Source organism: Mercenaria mercenaria, chromosome 15, assembly GCF_021730395.1.
Source record: "Mercenaria mercenaria strain notata chromosome 15, MADL_Memer_1, whole genome shotgun sequence".
NCBI lineage: Eukaryota > Metazoa > Mollusca > Bivalvia > Venerida > Veneridae > Mercenaria > Mercenaria mercenaria.
Window position 1 is genome coordinate 39,018,202 of NC_069375.1, and position 16,832 is coordinate 39,035,033.

The 16,832-nt window shown below is 37.0% G+C and overlaps 1 protein-coding gene across 3 annotated transcripts in view; it reads left to right on the forward strand.

The window, feature by feature from the left end:
- Nucleotides 1-16,832, forward strand: part of LOC123551752 (L-amino-acid oxidase-like) — a 39,093-nt gene that overhangs the window by 11,612 nt on the left and 10,649 nt on the right. The window contains exons 1-4 of one of the 3 annotated variants that reach the window (XM_045340924.2): nt 3,596-3,966; nt 14,562-14,649; nt 15,095-15,136; nt 16,406-16,615. In XM_045340924.2, coding sequence (XP_045196859.2) covers nt 3,784-3,966; nt 14,562-14,649; nt 15,095-15,136; nt 16,406-16,615 — 523 coding nt within the window. In that variant the 5' untranslated portion in view covers nt 3,596-3,783. Of the gene's footprint in view, nt 1-3,595; nt 3,967-14,561; nt 14,650-15,094; nt 15,137-16,405; nt 16,616-16,832 lie in introns of those variants that run through there. The other 2 variants (XM_045340915.2, XM_053525062.1) reach the window with 2 other exon arrangements.

Here is a 16,832-nt window from a genome sequence, read left to right on the forward strand (position 1 = left end):
GGACAATAATGGTAACATAAATTACACCATGTTAAAAACTCTTGTCTTCGGTATTACTGCAGCCGGTCAGATTTTGGATTTAATAAATGTATATCATGAAGTCACTTACAGGACAGTACCTATTGTCAAATTAACTGTGTCATATGACATAAGCCCTGCTAAGACATTACTTACACTAAGTCTTGTCAACAAATATATTTATTGCTTAGACTTTATGATTTGATTTTTGTCGAAAAATATGCATAATTTCTGCAGCAGATCCTAGACTAGCGCAATATTGTTCTGAGAAAGAATAAATTCATATTTCTGGATGCAAAGCTAATTTTCATTACATACACAGAGTTAGATCTAATCTTAGAATTATTCTGGTAGATGAAATAAATAAGTTCTTTAACCAAAGTAAAATTGAAAATTTTGATATTAAAAGATCGAAACAGTGTTACAAATGACGTCACGTACCCGATACGAAAATTGCATGCCAGTACTGTAAAACCTGCTTAAGCGGTCACCTCTAATTAGCAGCCAACCTGTCTTAAGCAGCCTGTGTCTCGATCATTTCCCAAAATGGTCATTTATTCTATAAATTACCTGCATTAAGCAGCCACCTGCTGTAAACAGCCACTTTTCCCAACACCCTTGGCTGGCTGTTTAAGACAGGTTTTACTGTATGGAAAAATGTTGATGTATGTAATTCGCATTCGCTCGTGCCATTTGGAAGAGTATAAATATGAGTATGTAATTCAGGTATTGATGTTTTCAAGCTTCTGTTTGATTTGTCGGTTTGTAATTTCTTTACTTTTCAAATATTACACATCATTCTAAAATTCTTGAGTTGAGGTAGTAGGAACTTTTATTCTGGAATTCACTTTTAGACTGGTGTATCCAGTGCCTGGCTTATTTTCATGTTGAATGATTCTATACAGATATTTATGTCGGAACAATGCTGAATTACCCGACGATATTAGTCAACAAGCGTCGACAGCGATGAAAATTTCATCGGAAATTGCTGCAACTATTTTGGACCTTCGAGTGTTTGACGCGAGTGGGGATATTGCCCATATGAAAAAATTATCTCAATATTTCCTAGGATGGTGTCAAATCAGTTGGACTACTGACTATATATATATAATCACATGGAAATGGCAGTCATTCCGTGTGTACTACATTATGACACAGTTGTTAATTATGATGATTATTGTTGTTTGAACTTGCTGTAAAATTGGAGCACTTGCACTTTAGCGGTCCCTATAATAATAGTAGTTTAATAATGTCTTAAATATTAAAAGAGGTAACTTTATTTTGAGATGAATATGTTTGGGGGCTGCGGCCCCCACATCCCTGCTTTGCCCACATCCCCAACTTGCTGCGCATGCGCATTGTAAACTTCCGGGGACCACTAAAGTGCATTCTACCCGTAAAATTAATTATTCTAACACGATCCGATTCATTTTCCTGTTAAACAAAGAAGACAGAAAACTGAATTATTATACAACAAATCACTGTTCTGACGTCACAGTTATTACGTCATGGCGTCAAACGGCATAGCGGCACACTGGAAAAGAAACCGATTGAAAACGGGCAAATATTTAATGAATGTCGGCAAGAATCCTTGGTAACATGTTAGAATCGAAATAATACATCTCGATTAGTGATTTGCTCTTGAATAAATCATTGTTTGTCGTTCAGATGCGTATTATTATGTCATTCGGGCTGCGTCCTCTGATATAATTCCTTCGCATCTTAACTCCAAACAATGATTTATTCAACGACAAATCACTAGATGATATATATTATTTCTTAATTATTTTTTATTATATCGATTTATTTCAAATTTACAACGTTTCACCGAGCACTGGAATACACCTCGCGGCAAGTGCTGGTTTGACCGCTCTTAGTTGAATTAATTTTGTATTTTAAATTTGTTTTTTAAGAAAACTCCTGTTAAAATTTTTTGCTTTTATATTCATTTAAAAAAAAAAAAATGTCAATGTTTTTTAATCCAGTCTTGAAATTTGCTCACTGCGGTAGGCTACTGTATTGTTATTATTAGAAATAAATTTATGAAGTGATATCATTTAGTCATTTGAATTTGTAATGATAGTAAATCATTTTGTTTATTTAATTAGTTTATACAGACTAAGCAGACTTATCTGCAGTGACCAGTCGTTCAGTTGCTGTTGACAGTGTTGTACACAAGATTAAGTGCTTGTTTAAATCAACTGGTGAATATTGCCATTATTGGCAAGAAAAATATGACTCGTACTGCTTTGTCTCCTATGAATAACAACAAAATGACGAGCTTTCCAGAAAATAAACTTTATTAAATGTATAGAATAACTCCATGATTGATATGAAACCATCTCAAAGAAGGGTAATCATTGAATTAATTTTCGAATCGAGAGACGTCCGCCATTTTGTTTCTAATGTAAACTGAAAAATGGCCTTACGCAACGGCCAATCAAAATCGATATTCACTTTCCGTATATACCGTCAGTGTAGAGGGGCCCGCTGAAGGGGAAATTCGCTCACGGGGTATACGGTTTTATATAACGTGCATGTTAACCAATGAAAATCCGAGAAATTCATTTGCAGTATTATAAAAGTCTATATCAAAAAAAATAACCATTGCAGGACAAGGAAAAATATATAAACTGTAAATATTTGCACAACAAAAACTGTCTTGCTCAAAAATGAGAGACTTCAACTATTGCGCATTATAACTGATGATTAGAGATTCATAATGAATAGGCAATAAACCATCTCAGCAATTATACTGATATATTTAGGTTAAAGAAAATTGCAAATTGATATTTTTCATCAATTAAAGACAAACTTATGTGTGTATGGACATTTCTTAACATGATCTGACAACTTACAGCCTGTCGCAATTAGCTTAGTAATACATGATAATATCATTAAATGTCGAACTTAAAAATTAAAGGTTTAATTAAAAGTAGTTCAAGTGTGGGTTTTAAAAATTCAAAAACTAAATATTTTCGACGGAGTTACAGATTTATTCCAACTGATGTACCTCTTCCTCACTCCCTTACACACACCTATAAAGTCCCCCACAGTCCCCCATGCTAAATTTAACAAAGACGGACACAATCCCTCCTTGAATTTTGTATCCAATTATATCCCAATGGGGATAAACTCATCCCGTTTTCAAATAGATGATCATCATCTTAAAATTGTTTTTTCTTTTTTATTTCTATTTATTCTTTCTATTTTAAAGGATAGTCTTATGTAGTTTACATAACATTTTAGATATCCTATGAGATGTTTATTTTGTATTTAGACGTGATATAGTCAGTTAGTGTTTGTGCTTAATAAGGGTCCATCCGCCTTTTCAGACACAGTATAGCATTACGCTAAGAGAAAGAGAATAGACCCCAGACATGCCGTTAAAGATAATTTTAGAAGCCAGAGTGGTGAAGAAAATTTACCTCTACGCAATTTCCGTAGAGTATAAGCCAAAAAGTATACCCACGTTGAGCGTAGGGCTTGAGTAGCTCGGGGTCTTTTCTGCATGCCGTCTACGCCGATGCACTGGTAGTTGGTCAACTCATCTGTGCCACTTAGGGGGTCCCGTGGCGATATCTATCACAGCGTTCGTTGTCTCTTGCCTCGTCTATCGCCATGCAGGAGTCTCGCAAGTAACACACGAGTCCAATGTTATGGTCTTGATCACCAAGGTGAACTATATTTTATCATGTCAGTTGCATAATACTTGCGTAACAATTTCCCATATAAAGAGCCGAGTTCCCTAACAATTTATAACAGATGTCATTCAAGTCGGTGAGAAATATATACAACAGCTATTTGAAGAAAAAAACTTCCTTGACAGATAAAATGAACGAAAATATGACATTTTCAATTCTAAGGAACAAGTTCTATATGAGTGGATCTAGACTTGGGAATGCTTGTTCTATTATGACGAAAATAAGAATAAAGCTGGTTTCTCAGGTAAGATATGATTAATAACGTATCTATTTTTAATCAAGACATTCTGTACAATAAATTGTTTAAATCAAAATCTTCTTTATTGTGGCAAAACAATTCGTAATATAAATTATGCTGTTTTTTATGTAGGTTTGCTTATTGTCTACGTAAAGAGCGCATGCGCATTAAAATCAAAACATCCCGGATGAAATATGAAGACAACCAATAGCGTTGTAAATCCGTCTATAAACTTCTTAATTTCATATTTTTCATGAACAATATGTAGTACATGTTCATGTTTTCAGACACAAAATTTTGGTCCAATATACCTTTAATTAGTATGACTAGAACGTGTTTCAATTGTACTAGTAAACTACTTGGAACTGTTGTATAATATCATTTATTGTCGAGCCCGCTTGCGGTGGGCTCGATATATTCGTCACTTTTTGCGGGTCGGTGTATGTGCGTGCGCGCGTGCGTGCGTGCGTGCGTGCGTCCGATTTTGTCCGGACCATAGCTTTGACATTGCATGGACCAATTTTGTTTATATTTGGCATGAATGTTTACCTCAATTATTATTATTATTATACCAGATTTATATAGCGCCCTTTTCATGATCAATTTCACGTTCAGAGGCGCTTTACTTAGTTCAAATGCAGCCACACAGGGCGCATAATTCATCCTCTACTAGTACAGACACAGAGCTATCTGACCAGAGGGACAGAGTGAGACAAATCCCCCACGACAGAGAGATCAGAAATCAGATACAGGCTTGTCCGGCTAACTTAGCCTAGCTCGTTTCGAATAGACAGCCTGGTTCTTTAACGTGCCCAGTGTATAGCACTGATACACGCAAGGATTGCCTGGGTTCCTGACCAGTACACCTCTAGTTGGGTGGGAAACACTGAAAAGCGTTTCTGAAAATTCCCGAGTAGCTGCCGGGGATCGAACCCCCGACCTCAGGATTGGAAAGGCAGTGTGCAAACCACTGAGCTATCCGTCCACAATGAGAAGGAGTGTCATGCGCAAACACAATGTTCCTATCTCAAAGGTCATGGTCACATTTGGAGGCCAAAGGTAAAATTAAACTTCGTCCGTAGAATTTCTTCTTCATGCATGGTGGGATTTTGATGTAATTTGGCATGAATGTTCACCATTATGAGACTGAGTGTCATGCGCAAGATTAACTAGGTCTAAGGTCAAGGTCACACTTAGAGGCCAAAGATGCTGGCGGGCTCGACATTCTGCCCGTGGGCATGCAGAATGTATTTCTAGTATGTTATTTTCCCGAATTATGTGAGATATGTGAAGTAGTAATTAGAGCTGACTTGGAGTCGGTGGCATTTCGCATAATATGTAACAAAAACCTGACAATGTTATACCATTGTTTGACTTTTATTTTTGTATTACACTGATTACGACACAACAGATTATTAATCAGATATCGTGGAATATTGTACGATTTATGACTATCATCATAAAACTGCTGTTCTTGTCACTTTTCGGGGCTGTTTTAACAGGAGAAAAAACGTGTGTTAACAGAGAGATTCTCGCGCTCGCGTGCTGTTATAAAAAACTTTTTATATATGCGCGTTCAGTGGCAAAGCGTAAACGTCATTCGGCCCTAAAACGGATAATTCAACACAAAATGACGTCAACGTGATAAAACAACATAGACTTTACTGACGTTGAGGGACAGTATATTTATTTACTTGCTTTTAACGCGTTTTATGCTAGAATAGCATTAGCGCATGATGTTCTTTTCGTGTTATCACTTCTTCACAATCCCTCGGGAATCGTGGGTACCCGAGCTCACCAATTCTGCAGATGTTATAACACGAAAAAACATGCGTTATCTGTACAGTATAAAAACACTGAGTACATAGAAAAATAGACAAAAATCTGCTGAAACTATCATAATAATTACATATGCACTCGACAATGCAAAGAGAATGTCAGTGCCAGGCAAGTTCGCGAACAGAATATAGGTGAAATCCAAAGACTACGAGAGAGTATGTAGGGACATAATTTCATCAAAATGTTAGCAAGAATTTTGGAACATGGTCATTCAATATAAGCATTTAAGTATGTGCAGTTTCATTTAGTTCTTATTTGTTGTTACTGAAATACTAACTTGCTGGCAATCGGAAACAGAGTATTTTTTGGGGGATTTTGCCCCGATAAATAGATTTTACTTGTTTGTTTAACTATAAGTGATGTCACATGTACTACTAAAACAGTATTAGGGGGACTCCGTGGCCGAGCGGATAAGGTTGATGCCTTCAAATCACTTGCCCTTACCGATATAAGCTCGAGCCTCACTCCGGGCGTTGAATTCTTCATGTGAGGAAAGGATCCAGCTGGCTTACGGAAGGTCGGTGGTTCTACACAGGTGCCCATTTGTGATGAAATAAAACTCCAGAGGGGCACCTGAAGATCTTCCTTCACCATAAGAAACTAGAAAGTCGTCATATGACCTATAATTGTGACGGCGTGACTTTGAATTCAACAAAACAAACAAACAAAAACAAAACATTATCTATGTGGTATGTATTTGAGAGATTTTAGTCTGCTCTGTCCTAAGAAGCCTTGAGTTACCGTTTCATAGACAAATATATGTTTGTACAAAACGATTTTAAACATATGTATTTCTTATCATAGTAGTTTATGTACAATGTAAATAATTCAATAACATCTTTATTATTTATACAATGTTCAGTAAACAATACATCAAAATATTAAGAACATCTCAGAAAATACATGTAATTAAGATATATGACATTTTGATATATGAACATACATATTTACATAATACTTTTATAAAAAAAAATCCGAATGATATTTTTGTTTTAGGTAGTTCCATATGTTAATTAGATGGAAATTCTGGCGTATTGTCATCTATCAAGTAAACCAAGACTATTGCCCGGTAGCTACTATACGGCTTGCATAGATTTTGCTGGGAATCTGTTATAATTTAGAATTCACCGCTGCCTTCGTTGTTCGCGTCAGTTCTGAAATAGATACGTTCTGTTGTAAAATAATTCAAATTATATAATAACATGAAATAATTTGTGATACAAGGACAACAAGTGATGTTTGGCGAATCGTTAAAAATCAAGCACAAGGGCATATACACTTTTATTTGATTATATGATTGAATAGATAACTAAAGTGTAAGAAATCAAGCGTTGGAATACTTGAAAAAGATCCTTGCTAAATGATTTTTTTGAAAGATATTTTTGTTTTGTTTCGACATGTGGTCATGCGTAAAAAAGAGAAATGTTTTTTTTTTGAAAATAGATAAAATAAAATGCACATGTCCCATTCATGTTTCCGTACTACGCTCGATTTTTCTGTCTGACACTTATGCAATGCTTGTCCCGTTGCAACAGCCAGGAATTCGCACCGTTTGCATTTTGCTTGCAGGTATTTTCTTGTTTCATATCGAAAAAAGAATTATATATAATTATTATATTAAACATTGGTGTAATAATATGAGTAGTATAGGCGCCACTTTGCTTGTAAACAATCGGGCGCCATCTTGGATGACCTAGTTACTATAATTAGTAACTCATTTGCATATAAGAATTCATAATAAGTGCGCGTGTGTGGCGGCCATTTTGAATTCTAATGACGTATTTATGAAAATGCTTAGGAATGTCTTGTATACTTATCTAGGGCGTGTTCGCGCACATCGAGGGTCAGACATACAGGTCACAATAGCCTAAATAGTTTTCCCTATATATTCTATATAAAACTGACCTTTTTTCAAAGAGCTAGCAAACATAGCTAGACCCATTTCAGAGAACAAATCCTTACCTCATTTTAAAGAGTTATGATAAAACTGATATAAAATGAAGAGAAAAGTAGGGGTCATGTATCTTCTAAGAGAGATTTCTCTGGTCACATTACTGTAAACTGACATCAAAATCACACTTCTGTGACCCGGAAGTACTACTCATACTAAAATTGAGCTTGACTTCACCGAATACAACCTGCTCTCCCACGTTTCCTACCAAAATGTCAACAATACATCCACAGAGATCTTTAAACAAAAACTAGCCTCAATTTAGACCTCTGTTAAGTGAAAAATTAGTATTCAAATACTTGACAGCCATTACGCGACTAGACCAGATGGCTCACACGCTGGTTCCTTTTAGTTTAGTTAGGCCCAGAGATAACACGAAAACAAAGCTATACGCATGCGTTATAAAGAACCTCTAGTATAAAAATCATTCGAAAGAAAATGTATAATATAATTACGTACTGCTGACCAGTCATTAAAACTATACGAGAATACCTGTTTATAAAATGAAATTAAAAGACAAACTATTACGCACTCAACGGATGTTAACTCGTCGATATCCCACGCTAAAATGAACCAACGCTCTTTATGTTGTGTGTGTTGAGTTTCTTTATAGTCGCCACCGGTTAATACCATATGGGCGACTGTTGCTGCAATTATTCCCTCCTCCTTCGTCACATCGTCTTTTCTTCACTCCCGTTATAGAACATCAATTATATTGCATCGTAGTTATATGTCTTCATAGTTATGTGTCATCTATTATGTATGTCGTCGTGTTTCTGTGACATCTGTTGTGTGATTCTTCTTAAGTGTTGTTGACAACGTTGTTATTACGTCTACATTTTAACGGTCTGATCTCCAGTCTAAAGGTTCTCGCCACCACGTTGTACGTCGCCTCCACCAACTGTCTTGTCCGAAGTGCCGCATCCGGAAGCCTGGTTCCGATGTCCCACCTTGTCGATGAACCAGCTGGAGTAAAACAATATAAACATCTCCAGAGATGGTAATCCGGCATCGAGTCGGGGGTTCCGAGCCGACATCAGCCTCGTCGATGAACCAGCTGAGGTATCTGGCAAGCGATCCCTCGGAGATGGTAATCCGGCATCGAGTTGGCCGGGATCAACCAGACCCGGCACCCCGGTTGTAGAAAAGAGGTCCAACACGATGGCAAGTAGACTAGACGATCCCCCTTTTATGGCCACACTCCTTGGTTTTAGTCATGTGACGCTAACTAGATCAAGCGTTGACCTAGTTAGGACGCTGACCCAGTTAGCGCCATATGTGCCCTCTCCGCGACGTGCACGCACCAAGGAGGTCGGAGAAGACGCTCTTTATCCGTTTAGAATACAGATTAATACCGTCGTCTCTAAACATAAAATAGCCAGTCAGAAGGCAGGGAAACGAACCAATAAAACATCTCCAATAAAGTCGTTTTGACCAATGCAAACGTCGAAATTTTAACCAATCAACGCTCAATATTATTAACGAATGACATCGCGAATTCAGAGCGCGAATCGTATATAAGAGAGTGCACAGCCGTCATCCATTGGAATTCATACGGGTGACATGGAAAACTTTACCGTTAACACTTTCACCGGCGCAGACGAATTTTGCGGGGATCAGGCGTTCTCTTCTGCAAATGACAACGGTAAGTCTGAATACTGATCAGAGAATAAAATATTTTGACAGGCTTAAACCCGTACTATAACGTACAAATACGATGATTTTACATAGCGCGATTTATGAGCGCATTAATATAATAATTACAATTTCTTTAATAAACCCGATACGAAATACAATAGAAATAATTCACTAAATTATTCATACAACCTACCAGTCCGGATAAATTCGCCTAATGAATCAATGGTTGAATAGAAATATCGTTTCACTACCAACAGCCAATCGGAATGCATTATTTTGACAAGCGGTAACGTTTTTCCAATACAGGTTGAGACACGTATCGCTTTACGTCTACTCCACGCTATAGTGTACATATATATTGATTTTAAACAGCGCCGTTAACGCTTTATACATAATTATAGAAATGATTATAGCAAAATGTCATGAATTTACCCGATACGAAAATGAAACAGAAATACCTAATTTAATCGTTCATACAACTTACCTGTCCGGATAAATTCGCCTAATGAATCAAATCTTTAGATGGTTGAATAGAAATATCGTTTCACTACCAACAGCCAATCGGAATGCAGTATTTTGACAAGCGGTAACGTTTTTCCAATACACCTGACAGGTTAAGACCCGTATCGCTTTACGTCTACTCCACGCTATAGTGTACATATATATTGATTTTAAAGAGCGCCGTTAACGCTTCATACATAAGTATAGAAATGATTAAAGCAAAATGTCTTTAATAAACCCGATACGAAAATGAAATACAAGCACCTAATTTAATCGTTCATACAGCATAAACCGTGATGTGCGCTTTACCTGAGATCCTTTAACCGAATGATATTTACCTGTAGAACTGGAGTATATAACACTTCGCTACCTACAACCAATCAGAAAGCAGAATTTTGACAAGCGATAGCGCGTAGTTTAACATTTGGCCGCATTATTGAGCGCGTTTTATAATTTCAGTGTATAGCTTTATAAATACTAACGGAATTAAAAAGCTAGGTTATTGAGTTTATTTATTTCCTCTAACGGTTTTTAATGTGATAATAGAAAGGAATGTTTACTGTTCTTTAATACATAGATGAATAACTATTGACACGGCAGTCAATTAAGCACGATGGCTGTCTTACCTTACCTATCTGTTAAAAAACGTAAAGTACAACATTTCTCTATTATGCTTGGAACGGCTTTAGCAGTGTTTGGTATCAAATGAAAGGTTTTGACGAGAACTATTGACAAAATGATTTGTTTTATCACATATCCAAAATGGCAGCGAATGAATTTACAGGGCGAAGTATAATAAATAGAGCCAAAGCAACGTTCTGATTAGTTAATATAACTTATAGCATTGCTTTGATTTGCTAGCGATACGGCGCATTTTGATTGGTCGCACAGGGATCACACGCATATAAGTCAAAAGTAAATTTAACCATGACTGAAGGGGTTACGAGTTACTGTATATACCAACACCACCTCCTCTCCCTCCTCCTCCTCCTCCACACCTCCTTCTCTCCTCCTCCTCCTCCTCCACTCCTCCTCCTCCTCCTCCTCCACTCCTCCTCCTTTTCCCCTCCTCCTCCTCCACTCCTCCTCCTCCTCCTCCTCCTCCACTCCTCCTCCTCCTCCACTCCTCTCCTCCTCCTCCACTCCTCCTTCACTCCTCCTCCTCATCCTCCTCCACTCCTCCTCCTCTCGTCCTCCTCCTCCACTCCTCCTCCTCCACTTCCTCCTCCTCCACTCCTCCTCCTCCTCCTCCTCCTCTTCTTTCTCCTCTGCCCCAAGAAAGCGTAAGAATGGCAAACAGAATAAAGCAGTGTCTTTTTGATAAAAGATACTTACATCGATTTCACAAATGCATCAGTGTCCTGTTTGCCATCAGTCTTTCTCTAGGATCGACAACATGCGGAGACATCAACGTTATGTCCACGGAAATGACGAAGCCACTGACAGTTTTTCACCGCCATTACAAGCATGGGACATCTCAAGAGTGATCACGTTTCAACATCCATTTTCTATGGTCGTTTCAGGACCAAGTGGTAGTGGAAAAACTGAATGGACAAGAAAACTGTTATCATCAAATCTTGTAAGACCTCAGCCTCAGCGTATCATATGGTGTTTTGGACAATGGCAACCGTTGTATGATGAACTTCGGCGTGAAATTCCCGGGGTCGAATTTGTACACGGTATTCCAGACTACCTAAACGATTCCCAATATATAAATGTTAATCGAAGGAACCTGCTGGTCTTTGACGACTTGATGACTGAAGCTAAATGCGATCAAAGAATTGCTGATCTCTTTACCAAGGGCAGTCACCACAGGAACATATCTGTCGTATATCTCACCCAAAATTTGTTCCCTCAAGGTAAAGCTTATAGAGATATCTCTTTGAATACGCAGTATCTGGTGCTATTTAATAATCCTATTGACAGACAACAAGTTGCTACATTGGCCAGAAGAATTTACCCTTCGTCTAGTAACATCTTTATGAAACGGTTTGAACGAGCGACATCAAGACCGCACGGTTATTTGGTAATAGACTTAAAATCGAGCACCCCAGAACAACACCGTTTACGCGAAAACAGTTTCGAGGCGATCAATCCAGAAAAGAGAAAACGAACGAATGATGAATATAAACAAGAAGACTATTTCAATGTAGAAGGATACTTATCTGACAAAAATGATGACAAGGATAAAGATGAGGAGGAGGATTACGATGACCATGATGATGATGATGATGATGATGATGATGATAATAGTGATGATGAAACAGAAAATAGAAATAATGTCACAAGCTTTGTAAAGAAACGATCTTTGATCAAGGGACCTCCAGGTAAACGTAGAAAAGTTGAGATTATAGAAGAGCAATCACGCCGTGAGATATGGGATAAGCGTTTTCAGTATCCTCTCAGACAATCTATTAAAGAACAATTCAGCGCTAAAGTTAACAACTATACGGAACAAGGGCTCTCTTTTGAAGACGCGTACCGTCACACCGCTAATGACGTGCTGCCTGAACTAAGAAAGAGACTGAGACAAAATTATGCCCGATTTCTCATCGACTTTTATGAGCTACAAAACGATCCTACTCAGCAGCAGATTATACAGTCGGCTAAGAAACTTAAAAATCAGCACGGGATGACTGTCAAAGAATCTATTCGGCAAGCCATTGCCCTTAGAAAAGACCTTTTTGTTGAGTTGTGGCCCGATCATAAAACCAAAGGAGACTATTCAATGGAGGATAATAAAGAAAGTGATGACGATCAAGAATCGGATGATGATGAATGAACGTTGTAAGAAGGATTGGCGTGCTTTAACTTTCACCGTGTCAAAATGGGTTCCATAGAAGTGTACGATTATAAACAAGAACAATGGGTCCCGGATAAACCGGACCCTGAAAAATGGATACAACATTTCAAAGACCTGAGGGACGGATACGTACGGCCTGATCATATGGGCCGTTACTTTGTAGGAAGCGGTGCATATCGAAGAAAAATGGCCGAATTAAAAGAGGAACGAGAAAGGGAAGCAATGAAACAAGAACAAAAAGGGGAAGATCTCCCCGTAGTAAAACTTGTGACACCCGTAGCCCAAGCGGTTGATATTGCTAGGTCGGAAATAAGACAGTCACGAAAGCATAGTGATCTGAAGCGACATAGGTATAAAATGGACACACCTTTGAGTCGTGATTTAGACAGCCCAAGACGTAAGAAATATCGCGAAAGCATGACCCAAGATACTATAGATTGGAACACCTATACATTTTAAAATGAATAACTACGAACTCGAGGAAATGTTAAAAGAGTACCCTGTGACAATATGCGCCGCGGACCAACTTCAAATACGTAGAGGACAATACGTCATTCGAATACAGACACGAGCCAGGGATCAGGAAAACATTGGGTGGTCTTTTACTTTCCAAAAAGAGGGCCCGACGAATTTTTCGATTCACTAGGTAATAGACCGGAGCACTACAAAGTTCATTTTGAGCAAGCGTTAAAGAAGCGTTATTGGATGAACTTCAGTCAAATACAGGATACGGATTCAAACATATGCGGGCTGTATTGCGTATATTACATTATGAACCGATGTTCCGGACGAAAAATGAAGGACATTTTAAAACCGTTTGATGCGTATCGCAAGAAGTCGAATGATGAATTTATTGTGTCTTATTTTAGTTGATACATGTAGTCTGTATATGTGTTACAAGCTTTGGCAATAAAAGATTGAAAGTACAATATGTCTTTGTTATTTATAACCTATACATTCGAATTTGATTTAACGGAAAAGATGAAGCGTCGGTAGGTGCACACAAATAAAACAACATATTCCTTTATTGTATTTTATTTCTTCAACATCGTTTCACTAATTGATAAAATAACATACCAGTTTCGAACAGCTTTGAACCAAAATATCGCAAAAATGACAAGTTTTAACACGTAAGCTAGCCTTCCTTTGAGAATTAAACCAATCAAAATGCGCCGTATCGCTAGCAAATCAAAGCAATGCTATAAGTTATATTAACTAATCAGAACGTTGCTTTGGCTCTATTTATTATACTTCGCCCTGTAAATTCATTCGCTGTCATTTTGGATATGTGATCAAACAAATCATTTTGTCAATAGTACTCGTCAAAACCTTTCATTTGATACCAAACACTGCTAAAGCCGTTCCAAGCATAATAGAGAAATGTTGTACTTTACGTTTTTTAACAGATAGGTAAGGTAAGACAGCCATCGTGCTTAATTGACTGCCGTGTCAATAGTTATTCATCTATGTATTAAAGAACAGTACTTTTGGACAGAGTTTGGAGAAAATATTGTACCGATGTAGCAATTTGTTGAAAAGTGGTATGTTTCCTTACACATTCACGATTCTGATAGTTTGCAAGGACAGAATTTCTCCCAGAGTTTTACTAAGTGATAGTTACAGTGTAGAGGAATTAAAAGGTGATATTTTATTTATAATTTATAGTTGCAGAAAATATTTTTGAATACTTAAAACAGAATTTTATGGCAAATGTTTTAAGGTTTACTGCAGGTAAAGTTGTAAAAAAGTAAAAAAAAAAAAAACCGCCTTGGACTGTTTACTTGTTTATTTTTACAGGTATCAGTTGTGTGAAAATTCATGTTGAAAACATTGCTGAAAACTATCACGTTTTATTACAATACATTTCAGGCCATGATGTCACGAATAGTAGTAGTAGCCTTTGTTATCCTAGGTTTTATGGTCTTTGCCAGTATTATTGCAATCATCATTCTTGCAGGTAATATTCCTAATAAATTTTGTTAAAGGGGCTCAGCTCCATAATTATGAAAGTGCAAAAGAACGTTAAAGAATAATTGTTTTGTGTAATTACTTTTAACAGTATGATACAGAAGTCAATGGGCAAGGTTATTTTGGCAATTTATACCCAAGAAGATATAAAATGTATTTTTGCGTTACGGGATAATAAGTTGACAAACGTGTGACGTGCTTTGTAGATAATTTCCTTTTTATTTGTAATGGCCATTTGTTTTCAGGAAGATTTGTTATATATTTTCGTTTCTTTCTCTGACCTTCTGCGGCCGAGTAGATAAGGTCCAACTTCCCCCGTACCAGTCGCGGATGTGGAATTCTTTTATGTGATGATGCTGCCGGGTGACTGTTAAGACTCGTAAATCTAATAGATCTAGGCCTCGAAATAATTTTTTACTTGTGATGTTTTGCAGAACGAGTGAATGAAATCTCAGCTAAACCAAATACAGATGAAGGTATGTATAAGCTTGATGTTGTAAAAAAGCAGTAAAATTCTAAAAGTACGTAAGGCATCTTACCTACTTTTGCAAAAGGAGTGCACAGTAAAAAGTGTTAAAAATACACAACCCTAAGACATTGCCGTTAGAAGTGTTACAAATAAAAGGAAATATTTTATATTTTTTTATATACTTTTGCATTTCAGTTGTGTGAATACAAATTAATCTATACTAATGAAATGTAAAAGGTATGCTGTTCGTCGTTATGAGCAAGAATAAGCCTATATTAGCACAATAAAATAGCCCTAATACCAGCGTGAACAACCTCAAAAGGCTGGTTATTGCAATTTAATTCATTTATTTATATAATTAAAGTCTCATCCACATACCTGATCAATATAAAACAACGTATTCACAACATCAATTTACAGAATTATTTATTAGAGACTATGTACATAGATTGTACAAGAAAAGACATTAAATTTTGTAGAATACACAAACATTTTACATGATGAAGCTAAGAGGCTATAAAGCAAAGTTAAATTTCATTTCATTCCGACCGTTATCTAGGTTACTCAGTCGCGACTTTACTCGGGGTGTTGAATTTTTAATGTGCGGCTTACGGAAGGTCGATGGTGCTACCCAGGTACCCGCCTGTGATGTAATAATGCATCGGGGGTACCTTTAAAGTTAAGTCTGCCTCCATCATCATAAGATTGAAAGTCACCATATGACCTATAATTGTGTCGGTGTAATGTTAACTCCCTCCCCCGGCTAACAAAGAGTCACGGACTGGAAAAATAAATAGCTTTACAATTACCCTACGTCTTTGTTTGTTCATCTAATCATATTTAGCTAACACAGTAAAAATTTCAAATGTTTATATCGACGTAGATCTAAACGAAAATTTCTTACGCGACGGCACATGAAAATAACGTTATGAATGACATCATATACCGACTTTAGACCGCTAAGCCTTTCAATAAATGTCTTATTTCATGGTATTAGATATCTTTTCTACGTATTTGACTCTAGCCTAGCTGAGATTACTTGCATATTAACCCGCAATATACAATTTGTAAACTTCGAACAATCGGTTAAAATTAAGCATATAATCAAAAATAATTTGTGTGCAATATTATTATACGAGATCTATAGACAATGATTATGCTCTATACTACACTATGCATGTGTTAGAAAAATTGAAAAAAAACAAAACTTAATTACAAAGATACAATGCAAAGCCGTACTCCTTTAAAATGACTTTTACATATAATTTACTTTTAGACAATATAGACACGGCCAGTTGTGACGATATTGCAATTGTAGGCGCTGGTATTTCTGGCAGTTACGCCGCCTGGCGTCTTCGAGACAAAGGACTGAAGATATCAATGTACGAGTACTCGGACCGTATTGGTGGCCGGTGTTTTACCGTTCAATTACCGGACATACCGGATGTAAACATTGATATGGGAGCGATGCGGTTTATTCCTAGCTGTGAGTTTTATTCTATAGATCTTAATTGTTTTAGCTGATACAGACCTGTTAACTTTGCAAGCATATATCTGTTTCTTACAGAGCACTTGCCAATGAAATAGTAGAATAAGGTAAGCTTTGAATAATTTATTATTGTGTGTTTCACTTACACTTAAGAAAGCTACTTTATTTAAGTGAGCAAACGAATACTTACATAAAGAAAATAAACTGCATACAG